This window comes from Pelmatolapia mariae, linkage group LG9, assembly GCF_036321145.2.
Source record: "Pelmatolapia mariae isolate MD_Pm_ZW linkage group LG9, Pm_UMD_F_2, whole genome shotgun sequence".
Lineage (NCBI taxonomy): Eukaryota > Metazoa > Chordata > Actinopteri > Cichliformes > Cichlidae > Pelmatolapia > Pelmatolapia mariae.
The window spans coordinates 4,808,829-4,824,283 of record NC_086235.1 but is presented as its reverse complement, the minus strand read 5'-3'; the positions used below and the strand labels follow the sequence as shown (position 1 = coordinate 4,824,283).

The following is a 15,455-nucleotide window of genomic DNA, read 5'->3' as shown; positions in this document are numbered from 1 at the left end:
TTTCAGTGTTTTCTTTCTGTGAGAGAAGCGGCAATAAAACCCCGATTAGACAAACTGCTGCTTTAAATTCACTTTATTTCTGCACTTTCCACAACAGACACTGAATAACACCATTCACCCCAAAACAATTAAAGAGCGTGAACAAAGAGCTCAAACAAAACCAGAGGAAAAGCTAAACCAGTGTGTGCTGTTCACTGTCTCTGAACAGCGTGTAGATATGAGACTTATGTGAACGGCTATGGGAAGCAGAAAAGAAGACAACGAAGACCTGAATGTGCAAAAGGAAAGCAAGCAGTGATACTGAGTCTGCAAAGAACCACGTGCAAGTGGCCTGAGTGACCTTTAGGCACAAAAAGTATAAACATTTAATATGATCATGGTTCAAAGCAAATGCTGTGTGGTAATTAGTCCAAATTCTTTTGGACTAATTGAGATATGATGATGGTGGCTATCTACAGAGCTATGGTTAGGTTAATATAAACACATTAGCACTGGGAGGATGGACAATAAGGGTTAAACTGTTCTCAGTAAAAGTTCATGTTGGCCTGACTGGCAGAGAAAAATGCCTTCATAAGGCTCGAAGAAGATGCTAAAAAAAGACCAAACTTCAGTTAAGAGAACATCTAAGATGATCCATCCATCACACGAGGTTAGTCATTAACATGTTTGCGTATGGTTAGTCACTATGAAAAGGTCCTGATCTTAAGGTCATAAGCCTTTTGGTGTCTAAAAAGTTAGCCTGAAGACGTGCAGCACATGAATAGTGCTAATAAACAAAAAATGCTTTAAATATTATCGGTGCTTGTGCCTGTTCAAAATAACAGGAAATTAACTTTAAAAAGATAAGCATCTCACTCAAGCATGCTCAGTTTGTCTTGATTTAAACAACAGATAGGCCTCTACGCAGTCTGGCTTCTTTTGAACCTCTGCTGGGCACTAAAGAATAGAAAAAGAATGAAGTAAGAATAAGGCAGGTTTGTTTAGTAACAACACTTCTTCTCACACACTCCTTCATTAACGGTTACTGTCACTGTCAGGCTGTCAGAGGCAGGTGGGTGTTTGTGTACACTCGTGCTCATACAGGTAGATCTTCAAAGGCAGCTGGACTTCTTTTAAGTTCTCAAACACATTTCACTTCTTGTCCAAAAGGTTGCAGAAGCTGGAGTAAAGAAGTCCAGTTGCTTTCGACCCAAACAGGTTAGACTGTTTTGAAACTTCTGCATCTGCTGTTGGCTTCTCTCAGCGCCCTCCTTCCTCTGCTGATATCTGATCCCAGTTTTCATAAAAGCTTCCACAAATATTAAAATATTGCCTCATACGTAAGTTTTATTCACTCTTTCATATTACTCAGTTCTCCTCTTCATCATTAAACCCATAATTGGTCCTTCCCTTGGACCTACTGCCTGTCTCCATATACTGGCCTCCTGCTCCAGACTGGTATCCATACTGGTCCCCATTATCTTCATACTGGCTCTGCTCCTGCTCGCCGCTCTCTTGGTCCTCGTATTGGATCTCGTGTTGATTTCCCTGCTGGTAGTGGTATCCTCTCTCCTCGGGTGCAGACCACCCCTGATACGGTCTCTCGTCCTGCTCCTGAGGGTAAAGGTCGTCACCGGGGGAGAAGGTGTCATCCAAGTGGTCGTCATAGCGCTGGTAGGAACTGGCATGTGCCTGCTGCTCGCGAGCATTCAGCTCCAGCGTGCTGTGCCACACTCCATAACAAATGTAGATCAACAGACCTGAGGATGGATATGCAGTAGAGGGTGGGTCAGTTTGTGCAGGATTGTCAACCTTTATGAATTCCATATGAAGCAAATATTTGTCACAAAAATGGAGCTCTTACAAAATCCTGGATACATCACCTCATATGTAAAGTATTTTCTCTCTTCTTTGTTGGGCTTATTGCACCGTAAAAAAGTTTGTACCAAGCATCAGAGCAACCAAAATACCCAACTAGCGAATCAAAAAGCTAGCCAACCAAGCAACTAATAAACCAAGCAAGTAGTCAAGCAGCCAACCAAACTACTTACCTATCAGTCAACAGGTCATGCAACTAACCAAGCAACCAGATAACAAAATGACTGCTTTATCAACTATCTGACCAAGCAGCCAATTGCAGAACTGGTGTTTTCTCCTTTTAATCTATAACTCGATATTTAAATAAACTTATTGTCATTGAATTACTGATTAATGCTCCATTTCAAATCTACAATACTCTATTATCAAGATTGTTTCAGCTCACCTATGAGGCACCAGATGGTGAACCTTGCCCAGGTGAGTGGAGACAGTTTAAGCATGAGGTAACTGTTGACCAATATGGCTGCTGCAGGGACAAAGGGAACACATGGTGCCATGTAGGGCAGGCTCCTGGTGCTCTCTGGTTGCTGTATGATCATAATCAAAAGCTTCGCTAATGACCCTGCCATCATTGTTGCCATCAGTCCAGAAATCACTGCCCCAGCACCTGTGCCCTGCTCAACCCCAAATATTATGGTAGACCAGAGGAGGAAGGATATGAAGAAGAGGGAGAGAGTGCATCTGGTCACTATGCGGCCAGTGGCTGGGGTTGGTCGAACTGACGCATCAGGCATTCCCAAACGCAGCCGCAGGGTGTAGTAATGACCTCCCAGAAGCCTTTTCAGCAGTGAGGCGTGGCCTGTATGAAAATCAGAGTCATCTCCCTCCCCCTCCGTCCTGCCGGTGTGGTAAGAAGATGACCCGTCATTCTCGGTCAAGATCTGATCGTCTTTGGCATCTTCGTGCTTCAGGCCGTCCACGTCCTGAACTTCAGAGTCAAACTGATGTGTGTCGGTCTGTTCGTCAGGCTGATAGCGAAGTAGCAGCACGCACACGCTGACCAGAGTGTAAGCCAGCAGGGTGCCAATGGACATCATCTCAATCAGATCCCTGAGGCTCACCAGCAGAGCGAGGACGGCCGCCAGGCTCCCCGACACCACACATGCCACCGTGGGAGTGTGTGTGAGTGCAGTCACATGAGACAGAAACCTTAAAACACAGACACAAAAACATATCTTATTAAAACTCTTTAAGCTGGCTGTGTGTTTTCATGTACCTCCTCACCTGAACAGCAATCCGTCCCGTGCCATAGCATAGATGACCCTGGGCATCGGAAACAGGGAGCCCAGCAGAGAGACGGTGAGTCCAGCTATAGAGCCCACAGCCACAGTGTACTTCCCCCACATGAAGCCATGCACAGCAAACATCTCCATGAGAGGAGCCGAGCCGTCGATCAGGTTATAGGGAACCATGAGAGTTAGGATCACACTCACCTGTTAAATAAAAAAAATGCAGAGGTGTGAGAGACTCTATTATCATATATCTATTATTACAATCACCGTTTTATCAGGAATGAACACTTAGATAAAGGTGATTAAGAGGTCACATGTAATACAGATATTCTTACAGTATATCTTTCAACTGCTTGATACTGTTAAGTCTTAAATCAGGAGATGTGGCTGTTAGTCCATTGTTCCTTCAGTGGCCTGGTCACTTGGATGAGTGACAAAACGTTTCTCCCACTGAAAACATTACGTCCAGATGAACAGAATCATCTTTTGGAGATTTACTTACCTGGATGATTGAGAATGCATCAAGACGTTGAAGTTCAGAAGCTTGATGGTATAAAAGCTGGTCACGGTGGGGATTGAAGCCAGGAACTCACACATGCAAAGCATGCGCTGTACCACTGAGCTACATCCCCTTAAATTTCCTAAGTGTTGCTAGATGAAGCTATCAGTGTAGGTTATAGGTCAGTCATCTAGATCATGGTAGTATAAGGAGCTTGGAGGGAAAATAAAGCCACTGGACTTCATGAAGTTTTGTAAAGATGCATCACCTCTCATCCAAGAGGCTTTTTCAGTTCTAAAACAAAATGGTGAAGAGTCCTGGGTATTTAAACCCTAGTGAGGATTGTCCCTTAAGGAGGTCGTTGACCCACTATTAATCACGTGCCTTATTACATGAGCCAAGGTGTGAAAAAGGCGTGGGTCATCATCAGAGGTTTAGGGTGAAACCACTCTTTTCAAGGACTTAATCAGGTTCTCCATTGAACCTTTCATTAAGAACAACCTCACCCCTGAAAAATTGTCTCACCATATCATGTCACCGACTGAGTTCACCAAATACATAATTTCTGCATCTAAAGGATAAAGGTCACTCTTTTGAGGATGTCAGTGGTTATTTTGAAGGTTTTGTGGTGATTTGGAATCTTTTAGTGGTGGTCATCCAGGTAAATCCCTGGATGAGTGAGCATGCATCAAGACGACCACAAAAGACTGACCTATGATCAACCTTTTGGGATGATGAGGTCAATCCCAAATTCTGATTGTGTTCATTAACCGAAACAATGTCTGCTGTAGAAGCTTGATGGCCTGGAGATAAAACCTGGAGATGCTGGGGATTGAACCCAGGACCTCACACATGCGAAGCACACGCTCTACCACTGAGCTACATCCCCTTGTTGGTGCCACTAGTTCCTGATGTTTTTATGGCCTCTGGCATGGTAGGTTTTTGTGGTAATTTAATGTGCATCTGTGGTCCTTGAATCTTGTGAACTATTTACTGATGTTTGAGTCGCTTTGTTGTCTACCTAACTAAGATAGTATTAACTGTAGCATGGAAGGCTATAACAAGACTTTGGCTCAAACCTAATACCCCGGATAAGTTCTAATGGGCTAACATAGTACAGGACATTTCCCAGATGGAAAAATTAACCTAAACTAAAAGGTTCAAAGAATCTCAATACTGTTTGTTTTGGAGTGTTGGTGACATTTAGAGGCTGTTTGTAATTGTCTACGTATCTTGCTGCCATTTTATGTGATGGACATTTTGACTGCGTGGCTATTTGTTTAGTGTTGATATCTGTGAAGTTCTCTCTCAGCACCCAACCACAATTTGCTAACAGTGACCACATTTTATGAAACATCTCACAAGAGCACAGTGCAGACTGATCAGTGTGGGATATGAAACACTCCACTATCCATCCAAAGATCTGAGCTCCAGCTGAGAAGCTTAATGGCATAAAACTTGGAGATGCTGGGGATTGAACCCAGGACCTCATACATGCGAAGCATGCGCTCTACCACTGAGCTACATCCCCTTGTTGGGTACAGCCTAAGTGTTGCTAGATGAAGCTATCAGTGTAGGTTATAGATCAGTCATCTAGATCATGGTAGTATGAGGAGCTTGGAGGGAAATAAAGCCACTGGACTTCATGAAGTTTTGTAAAGATGCGTCACCTCTCATCCAAGAGGCTTTCTCAGTTCTAAAACAAAATGGTGAAGAGTCCTGGGTATTTAAACTCTAGTGAGCATTGTCCCTTAAGGAGGTCGTTGACCCACTATTAATCACGTGCCTTATTACATGAGCCAAGGTGTGAAAAAGGCGTGGGTCATCATCAGAGGTTTAGGGTGAAACCACTTTTTCAAGGACTTAATCAGGTTATCCATTGAACTTTTCATTAAGAACAACCTCACCTCACTACGTCCACACTAGCCTGGATAGATTTGAAAACGGCGTTTTCGTCTGAAAACGCTCCACGTCCACACTGTCGTTTTCAGTCGTTTTCACAGAGTTGTGCGTCCACATTGAAACGGCCGAAAACGCTCACGTTCCAGCACTGCGCATGCATGAAACGCAAGAAGATTCGACCTGCCTCATTTCTGTCTGCTGTGTATTTACTTTCCAGCTCTTTGAAACGTCGCAGCAGAATGTCGAGGAAAAGCACAGAGTTTTTTTAAATGGACTAACAATGAGGTGAAGTTGTTGATGCGAGTAACACAAAAGTACAAAGTTGCAAAAGCGAGTGAGAATTAAAGAATTTGAAGAAAAGCTCTCTGGAGCATGTACAGACTGATATTAATCTTTGATAGGGCTGTCAAAATTGAGAGCAAACAAAACAACTGCTGTATAATGCCCTCCGCTATCTTAGTTTAATTGGTCTCTTGACTGCATCACATTACTAAAATGTGTCATCATTTTCAAAAAGCCTCAGTTTTCCTGTCCACACTGTGACGCAAAAGCACCGTTTTCAAATGTATGCGTTTTCGAGAGCGTTTTCAGCAATAACGCCATCTCAGTGTGGGCGGGAGGCCCAAACGATGAGAAAACGATGCGCTTTCAAACAAAAACGCATTAGTGTGGACGTAGCCTTAATCAGATTCCACTGAACTTTTCACTAAGAACAACCTCACCCCTGAAAAATTGCCTCACCATATCATGTCACCGACTGAGGCCACCCAACACATAATTTCTACATCCAAAAGATAGAGGTCACTCTTTTGAGGATGTCAGTGGTTATTTTGAAGGTTTTGTGGTGATTTGGAATCTTCATGTGGTTGTCTTGATGCATGCGATGTATAGACGATCTATGATCAACATTTTGGGATGATGAGGAAAATCCCAGAAGGTTTATTCTCTTAATTAACCGAATCAATGTACGCTGCAGTCCCGTCTGGAAGCTTGATGGCCTGGACATAGAGAAAAACCCTGGAGATGCTGGGGATTGAACCCAGGACCTCATACATGCAAAGCATGCGCTCTACCACTGAGCTACATCCCCTTGCGGATCTGCAGCTGACTATTTTATAGCCCATCAGAAGCTCTGGTCTGGTAGGTTTTCAGTGGTAATCTAATGCGCATCTGATGTTTGAGTTTCTTTGTGGCCACTTGTGTCTCTGCATTTTGTTTTGTTTTGTTTTTTGAGTCTCTTTGTTGTCATAAGTCGCTTGTAGTTATATTAAGTGTATTTTTGATCATTTTATCTCATGGACATTTTGAATGTCTGAATCAAGAAGGGGTTCTTAGGACACTTTTTTCACCATCTTACAATGCTGTGATTGAGCCATTCCCCAGCTCTCTCTGGATGGTACTCATGGCCATTGATCAGTGGTCATGATAATTTGCATTTTAATGTTAATGAAACTGACCTCACGCCCCATTGTTAGTCAGTGGTGCTAGTTTTGGTCATTATGCAGATATGCTGTTTGTTGGGGAAATCTTCCGTCAGCTGAGACTGAAGAAGTCACTTGGATGAAATGTTTGTCCCGCTGAAAACTCCACGTCCAGATGAACAGAATCCACTTTCTGGATTTCCTTACCTGGATTTTTGCGCATGCATCAAGATCATTTTCTAAGTATATTGGGGTTTTATTTTTAGTTACCTTATATTTCCTAACCACCGAAACATTTGGGACTTCATGAGTCTATTTACTGATGTTTGACTCTCTTATAGTTCTGATATGCATCTTGTGGTCATTTTGAGCATCTTTGTGGCCACTTACTCTGTGTTTTGAGTCTTATTTTGTTGTCCTCATCTCTTCTACCTATATTAAGTGTATTTATGATCATTAGAGCTCACCTCACAAAAGGGAAGTAGAGACTGACCTTAAGGAAATGATAAACTTCCCAATGCATGTGCAAGACTTGAGAGCTCAAAAGCTTGATGGCATAAAACCTGGAGATGCTGGGGATTGAACCCAGGACCTCATACATGCAAAGCATGCGCTCTACCACTGAGCTACATCCCCTTGTTGGGAAGGCAGACTTCATCTGTTTCACACATTTTTATGGCTCATCAGAAGGTTTTGGTGTGGTAGGTTTTTGTAGTAATTTAAGGGCCCTGTGTGCTTTAGTATTTATTTGTATCTTAGTTATCCTAATAGTTTTTTGATGATGAAGCACCCAAAGATTCAGGACTTCTCACACCTTTGGTGCCATAAAGCCTTGACACATGTCTGCTGTAGTCAAGTCCAGAAGCTTGATTGCCTGGAGACAGAGGTAAAAACTGGAGATGCTGGGGATTGAACCCAGGACCTCATACATGCGAAGCACACGCTCTACCACTGAGCTACATCCCCTCACAGTAACATCATCAGGGCCCATCAGAGCTTCTCCGAGCACATATGTGCTGCTTTACACCGTGTAGTTTTATCACAACTGACATCAGGCTTGAACATATCAGGACTGAAAAGGCAGAAGAAATAATCTGATGGGGAAATTAATTTGGCTGAGTTAAAAAAAAAACATGCTGGACTCTGTACAGACCGACACATAGGCAGTGAGGCAGGTGACCAGCGAGACAGTGATGGCATAAGGGATGGAGGTGTTGGGGTTTTTGGCCTCCTCTCCTGTCGTTGCAATGATGTCGAAGCCAATGAAGGCGTAAAAACAGGTTGCTGCACCTTGCATCACCTGAACAGAAAGAACGGGTTACTAAAAGATCTCACAGTTTACATCTTAAAAAAAGTGAACCTATTCTGCTTTTATGTGACCAAGCAATTGGTGACACTGGGGAGAAAGAACTCCATTTTGACAGGTACAGAAGCACACTCAGAGAAAGGCACCCATCTTCCAAAAAAAAAATGTAACCTCTTGATTGGAAGCTGGAAATTAGTTGATAGAGCCCCTTTAGCAAAACAGTTTCTCACCCCCGACCAGCCATATGGCAGGAACTTGCCACCCTCCCAGTTGCTGCTAGAGATGAAGAAGAGTCCAGCGATAATCATGAAGACCCAGACCACCAGGTTGACCACATTCAGGACATTGTTGAAGCCCACAGTGTTACGCACTCCAAGAGCGATTACAGCAGTGACCACCAGGGCAATGAACAAAGCCAGAAAGTCAAGATACGTGTCCTCGCCTTTACCTGAGACAGAAAGACAAAGAGTTTAAGCATCAGGTATTAACCATTATTTTTATTATTCAACATAACATAAATTAGCTTAGAGGTAAATCTGGTATTTCTTTGACATAACTGTTTATCCTCTCTAACAGATAAGTAAATAAACTGCAAATGGTAAACAAATCACAAAAGCAGTTTTGGAGGCACTGACCGAGGCCTCTGACCGTGCCCAAGTGTGTTATCATGAAGTCACTGATGCTGTGATTGGCCAGCGAGTCGAACATGTTGCTGAGAGCTGAAGCACCTGCCGCTGTGCCGATCAGGTACTCCAGGATCAGGTTCCAGCCAATGAAGAACGCCACAAATTCCCCAACAGTCACATAGCTGTAGGTGTATGCCGAACCGGTCGTTTTGGGGACCCGCACACCAAACTCTGCGTAGCACACACCTTCACGCAAAAGACACACATGTGGCCAGATTGTTCTAAATTTTTTGTTTGGTTGGTTAGAATTCTTAAAAACCTTTGCTTACCTGACAGTATGGACGCCACCGCTGCAATTATGAAGGACAGAATGACCCCAGGCCCAGCCATCGCTTTAGCAACCAGCCCCGCAACGACATACATCCCTGTGCCAACACAGCTTCCCACACCAAGGGAGACCAGGTCCACAGTGGTGAGGACTTTGGCCAGCCCGACCGCTGACCCCTCTGGGAGCTCGGTGAGGTCGTCTGAGCTGTGGGCCATGGAGCCCACAGGTTTGGTCCTCAGCAAGCGAGAGTACATGTTGTACCAGGCATCGCCCAGTGACACCCGACCCAGCCACGCCGCCATCGCTAACCCTGGTTAATACCTGTTAATGTTGGTGAGTTGTGCACTCCTTCCTCCTGTCACTGTCTCATACTTTCACATCATCATGAGCCTCCATGAAGCAGAAGTCTAAAGAGGGCGCAGAAACTCTGTGAAAAGAAAAGGAACAGACTGCAGCACTTCATGAATTACAGTGGAGGCTTTGATATATAACATGATTGGATCTCTTGATTGTATTTATTTCAGTTTTCTTTGAGTCTCTTTACGATCATTTAAGTCTTTGAATCTTTTTTGATTCTTTGAGTCATTTTTTAGTCTATCTGTGGTCATTTGACGAAGCGAAAGATTGCTTGTTTGATTCTCCCCCCTGTAGGGTAACATAAGGAAGGGCATCTGCATATAAACTCTGCCAAAACAAAGACACAGAGTTAGCCACTACAGTGACCTGTTATGACAAGGGAGTAGACGAAAGTAGTTTAAACAACAGAGTTGTTTGAATGTCGTTGTGGTTCTTTAAGTCTCTGTGCATTTCTGGTCATTTGTTTCTTTTTGTGATTGCTTGGAGTCTCTTTGTGGTTAGGAAGTTCATCAGGTGGTATTTGTTGTTGTTTTGAATCTCTTAGCAGTTACTTTAAATCTCTTATTTTGAGTATCATAGTAGTCACTTTGTGTCTAATCATTTCTGTGTTCAAGCTTTCCAAAAGAAACATTCACAGCCATTTCAGACTTTGAAGCCTCTGGTCCTGCTGGTCTGTTTTAAAATCGTTCCATGCTAATGAAGCTGGGATACCATCAGCAGTTCTCCTCACTCACTAGAGCGAGACTCCCTCTCTGAAACTTTAATGATGTCCAAGGAGGATCCTATTTCATGATGGAAAGGTTCAAATATGGAGTCTAAAACTTAATCATGCACAGGCGAACTTCTACACCTACACATTGAAAGCGCTCATCTGTTTTAGAGCTTCATACCCAAACATACAAGTTCAGTCAACACCTGAACTGAAATCAGCCCCACAAAAACAGACTAGGTTCAAAAGAGCAAAGAGACAGTCTTAAAAACTGATAAAAACACAAATCATGCAGCCTGAACATGCAGACCAGAGCACACAGGTAACACACTCACTTGCTGTTCAGTTTCCCTCCTGAGGCAGATTCCTCCGTCCAATGCAGAGCTGGTGGATATGTGACGAGAGGAGATGGCCTTGTTTAATCATTCAGAGCTGAAACCATGTGACCATTTTGATAAAATATTCAACATCTGAGGCTGAGCATGGGCGTGTGCGTGTAGCTGTCATCGGTCACTCAAAGAAGGGATGAAAGAGCTGCTGTGAGAGTGTGTCTGAGCTGAGCTGATGTTTGTTTCTGTTAGTGTGCAGGGCTGGGAACTCAACAGGTGTGTGTGTGTGTGTGTGTGTGTGTGTGTGTGTGTGTGTGTGTGTGTGTGTGTGTGTGTGTGTGTGTGTGTGTGTGTGTGTGTGTGTGTAAAACACATCTGTTTTCAAAACTTGCAGGAGCAAACTGGTGGCAGCTTTACAAAGGTTCGATATATTGGAAGTTGTCTCTCAGCACACAACCACAACTGGCTAACAGTGACCACATTTCAAAAAACACCTCATAAGAGCACAGTGTAGACTGACCTTAAGGATATGAAGCACTCCACTATCCATCCAAAGATTTGAGCTCTAGCTAAAAATCTTGATGGTATAAAACCTGGAGATGCTGGGGATTGAATCCAGGACCTCATACATGCGAAGCACACGCTCTACCACTGAGCTACATCCCCTTTACACAGCTGGCGTTCTCTGGTACGAACCACTGAACCAAGGACATCACACTGTACCACTGAGCTACATGACTTCATCTTTTTCCCACATTTTTATCACCCATGAGAATCCTTGAGTCTCCTGTGAACACTTACAGTTCTGTGTTTAGTTTTTTAACTTTCTGACATTTTGACCTCAGGGTTATTTGTTTAGTATTGATATCTCTGAACTTTGGTCAAGAATAATCAAGGAGATCCAGAAGCTTGATGGTATAAAACTTGGTCAGGCAACCAAGTTCAAGGCAACTCTCAGCAGCTTTGGGGGGGAAAGTAACTGGACTTTATGAAGTTTTGTAAAGATGTTTCACTTCTTAAGAGGCTTTTTCAGTCTTAAAACAATTTGGTAAAGAGTCCTGGGTATTTAAACCCTAGTGAGGGTTGATCCTGAAGGAGGTCGTTGACCCACAATTAATCATGTGCATTATCACATGAGCCAAGGTGTGAAAACAGGAGTTGGTCTTCACCAAAGGTTATGAGTGAAATCACTCTGAGACCTTACCTCAACCTATCATGTGAGGTTGCTGAACAAATGTCTTGCTGACATCAGGAGTCTCTTTGTAATTGTCATATGTATGTTGTTGCCATTTATGTGATGGACATTTTGACTGCGTGGTCATTTGTACAGTGTAGATATCTTTGAAAATGTCTCTCAGCACACAAACACAATTTGCTAATAGTAACCAAAATTTTATGAAACACCTCACAAAAGCACAGTGTAGACGTGATGGTCCTTGAGTCTTGTGGACATTTTTTGTCTTACTTTTTCTAATAGTTTCCGGAAAGCCAACGACCGAAAGATTTAGAACTTATCATGTTTAGTGCTATAAACCTTGTCGCATGTCATTTTAACCTCAGGTCAAAACGTCGATCAACTTCAGAAGCATAAAACCTGGAGCTGCTGGCATTTGAACGCAGGACCTCACACATGCAAAGCACACCTTGCTGCTTTTCTTGGGTTTTGTGGACATTTTGTGTTTATATACTGCTGTCTGAGTCTGTTAGAGTTTTTTTGTGATTATAATGCTATGCAGATTCTTTTCCCACATTTTTATAGACCATTAAAGGTTTTTGGTCTGGTGGGTTTCTGTGGTAATTTAAGGAGATGCGTTTTTTAAGTTTTTGACCTCATGGTTGTTTGTTCAGTATGATCATCTCTGTTCAGTATGATCATCTCTGAACTTTGATCAAATCCTGATGGTATAAAACCTGGAGATGCTGGGGATTGAACCCAGGACCTCATACGTGCGAAGCATGTGCTCTACCACTGAGCTACATCCCCTCGGTGAGGTTAAAGAATCGATAGAATAGAATAGAATAATCCTTTAATTGTCCCACAAGGGGAAATTTTGGTGTAACAGCAGCAAGAAAGACACATATACAAACAAACCGTACACAAGACAAAGAACAGAAACACACAATTTTTACATATTTACATCAAGGACAATGGTTCCCAAAACAGAGTACTGTACCCTTATTAAATTAAATAAAATGAAATACAGATAAGAGGCAAACCCAGGTTACAGTGTGAATCAGTTGATTAACTTATTGCAGTTACAGCGCTGATGTAAACATTATGTTTGATGGGAGCAGTTCTGATTGTACAGTCTGACAGCTGCAGGGAGGAAGGACCTGCAGAAACGCTCCTTCATGCATCTAGGATGCAGCAGTCTGTCACTGAAGGAGCTCTGCAGTTCAGCAACATTTACATGCATGGGCTGGGAGACTCTGTCCATCAGAGATGTTATTTTGGCCAGAGTCCTTCTGTCTCCCACCACCTGCACTGGGTCCAGGGTGCATCCCAGAACAGAGCTGGCCTTCCTGATGAGTTTATCCAACCTCTTCCTCTCAGCTGCCGACAAACTGCTGCTCCAACATACCACACTGTAAAAAATGACAGATGCCACCACAGAGTCATAGAAGGTCTTTAAAAGCGCTCCCTGTACTCCAAATGACCTCAGCCGCCTCAGCAGGTAGAGTCTGCTCTGACCCTTCCTGTAAAGAGCATCAGTGTTGTGGCTCCAGTCCAGTTTATTATTCAGGTGAACACCCAGGTACCTATAAGAGTCCACTATCTCAATGTCCACTCCCTGGATGTTCACCGGTGTCAGTGTGGTGGGTCTGCGTCTCCGGAAGTCCACCACCAACTCCTTGATTTTCCCGGCGTTGATCGGCAGCTGGTTCTGCTGACACCAGTCTACAAAGTCCAGAGTCCACTGTCTGTACTCCGAGTCGTCCTCACCTGTGATGAGGCCGACTATGGCAGAGTCGTCAGAGAACTTCTGTAGGTGGCAGCGTGGGGAGTTGATGGAGAAGTCTGCAGTGTAGAGGGTGAAGAGGAACGGCCCCAGCACAGTTCCCTGTGGGGCCCCCGTACTGCAGACCAGCGTGTCAGAGACACAGCCCTGTGACCTCACATACTGTGGACGTTCTGTGAGGTAGTCCAGTATCCACTGGGACATGTGGTGGTCCACTCCCGATAGCTCCAGCTTGTCTCTCAGAAGTCGTGGCTGGATGGTGTTGAAAGCACTGGAGAAATCAAAGAACATGATCCTCACAGTGCTTCCAGGCTTCTCCAGGTGAGTCAGAGCTCGGTGCAGGAGGTAGATGATGGCGTCCTCCACCCCAATGCCAGGCTGGTAAGCAAACTGCAGCGGATCCAATGAAGATCTCACCAGGGGGCGCAGATGGTTTAGAACCAACCTCTCGAGGGTCTTCATCAGATGTGATGTCAGGGCTACCGGCCTGTAGCTGCTGAGGTCCTTGGGATGGGAGGTCTTTGGTACCGGCACCACACAGGAGGTCTTCCACAGCTGTGGTACTTTCCCCAGTGACAGGCTCAGGTTGAACAGATAACCTAGGATGCCACACAGTTCATCTGCGCAGCACCTCAGGAGCCTGGAGCTGACGCCATCTGGACCTGCAGCCTTCCGCACCTTGATCTTGCGAAGCTCATTCCTCACTTGAAGTGCTGAGATAGAAAGAGTGGATTTTGGGGGAGGGGTGTGTATGTTGGAGTCCACAGAAGCCGGGGGTGGGTGTGATGGCTGGGAGCTGAGGTGTGAAGTCCTGATATGAAAGACAGGCAGTGTCTGAAGATGAGGGAGATTGCAGCAGGGGGGACGATGCTGTGGGAGGGGTGGGTGGTTGATCAAACCTATTAAAATATTTATTTAGGTCATTCACCCACCCCAAGTCTCCTGCAGCCTGGTGCAGAGGTTGTCCCCCACAGTAGAACGGAAACAGTCCCTCAGGGTCTCTTCAGTCTCTGCCGACCATTTCCTAACTGTGCGTTTCACAACTGGTTCTCTGTGTACTAGAGGTTTATACAGAGGCTGGAGATGAACCAGGTTGTGATCTGAGCCCCCCAGGGGAGGGAGAGGTTATGAGCTGTATGCCTCCTTGGTGTTAGCATACAATAAGTCCAATGTTTTATTGTCTCTGGTGTGGCAGGTAACATACTAGGTGAAGGTGGGGAGAGTGGAGGACAGGGAGATGTGATTAAAGCCCCCAGAGATCAGGAAAAGGGCCTGAGGGTGCTGTGTTTGGAGCCTGCTGGTTACAGAGTCCCAGACCTAACGCTGCTGCAGCGTTAGCAGCCTGTGAGATTTCAGATTCAGAATACTTTATTGATGGAAATTATGTAGGAATTCAGGAGTTTTAGTAACATGCTCCTCTGAACATTTACTTGGACAAAACCTACAGTCAGGAGTGCGATGTGAACCCACACCTCCAGAGGAGACGGCTGCCTAAACGTAGCACCTTAAACCACTCGGCCATCCTGATTCTTTGTTTCTGTTATTTAAGATTTCTGACTGTGTGATTAGTGCTTAAAGGTTCAGGTGCTGTAGGTTTTTGTGGTCATTTAACACAAATAACACTAAACTGAAATATATCAGTACTATTCTTAAACTATAGTTTATCTATGATAACATGCATCATAAATGATGCATTTTGGAGTTCCGTTCTAGTGTGTTCTGCAGTATTGTGCTTTAAAACTGGGGTATACCTTTTGTAACCTGTAGTTATTTCATGGGATTGACATTTTGACCTCAGGATTATTTGTTTTGTGTGGATGTCTTTGACCAAGTCCAGAAGCTTGATGGTATAAAACCTGGAGATGCTGGGGATCGAACCCAGGACCTCATACATGCAAAGCATGCGCTCTACCACTGAGCTACATCCCC

General features: G+C 44.2%; 1 protein-coding gene and 8 non-coding genes across 9 annotated transcripts; all 9 read right to left on the bottom strand.

Annotated features, from left to right (window-relative positions):
• Positions 1-1,347: 1,347 nt before the first annotated feature.
• Positions 1,348-9,473, bottom strand: slc7a14b (solute carrier family 7 member 14b). The gene is made up of 7 exons (XM_063483945.1): positions 9,173-9,473; positions 8,853-9,089; positions 8,448-8,665; positions 8,065-8,211; positions 3,082-3,290; positions 2,243-3,006; positions 1,348-1,739 (listed from the first exon to the last, which is right to left on the bottom strand). The coding sequence occupies exons 1-7, from the start codon at positions 9,471-9,473 to the stop codon at positions 1,348-1,350; spliced, it is 2,268 nt and encodes a 755-aa protein (XP_063340015.1).
• trnaa-cgc (transfer RNA alanine (anticodon CGC)) lies at positions 4,406-4,477 on the bottom strand. The gene has a single exon. It is a non-coding gene; the product is annotated as a tRNA-Ala (tRNA).
• On the bottom strand, positions 5,048-5,119 carry trnaa-cgc (transfer RNA alanine (anticodon CGC)). The gene has a single exon. It is a non-coding gene; the product is annotated as a tRNA-Ala (tRNA).
• Positions 6,509-6,580, bottom strand: trnaa-ugc (transfer RNA alanine (anticodon UGC)). Its single transcript has one exon. It is a non-coding gene; the product is annotated as a tRNA-Ala (tRNA).
• On the bottom strand, positions 7,476-7,547 carry trnaa-ugc (transfer RNA alanine (anticodon UGC)). The gene has a single exon. It is a non-coding gene; the product is annotated as a tRNA-Ala (tRNA).
• On the bottom strand, positions 7,806-7,877 carry trnaa-cgc (transfer RNA alanine (anticodon CGC)). Its single transcript has one exon. It is a non-coding gene; the product is annotated as a tRNA-Ala (tRNA).
• Positions 9,474-11,160: 1,687 nt separating the features above from the next.
• trnaa-cgc (transfer RNA alanine (anticodon CGC)) lies at positions 11,161-11,232 on the bottom strand. The gene has a single exon. It is a non-coding gene; the product is annotated as a tRNA-Ala (tRNA).
• A 1,246-nt stretch (positions 11,233-12,478) lies between these two features.
• trnaa-cgc (transfer RNA alanine (anticodon CGC)) lies at positions 12,479-12,550 on the bottom strand. The gene has a single exon. It is a non-coding gene; the product is annotated as a tRNA-Ala (tRNA).
• Positions 12,551-15,383: 2,833 nt separating this feature from the next.
• On the bottom strand, positions 15,384-15,455 carry trnaa-ugc (transfer RNA alanine (anticodon UGC)). Its single transcript has one exon. It is a non-coding gene; the product is annotated as a tRNA-Ala (tRNA).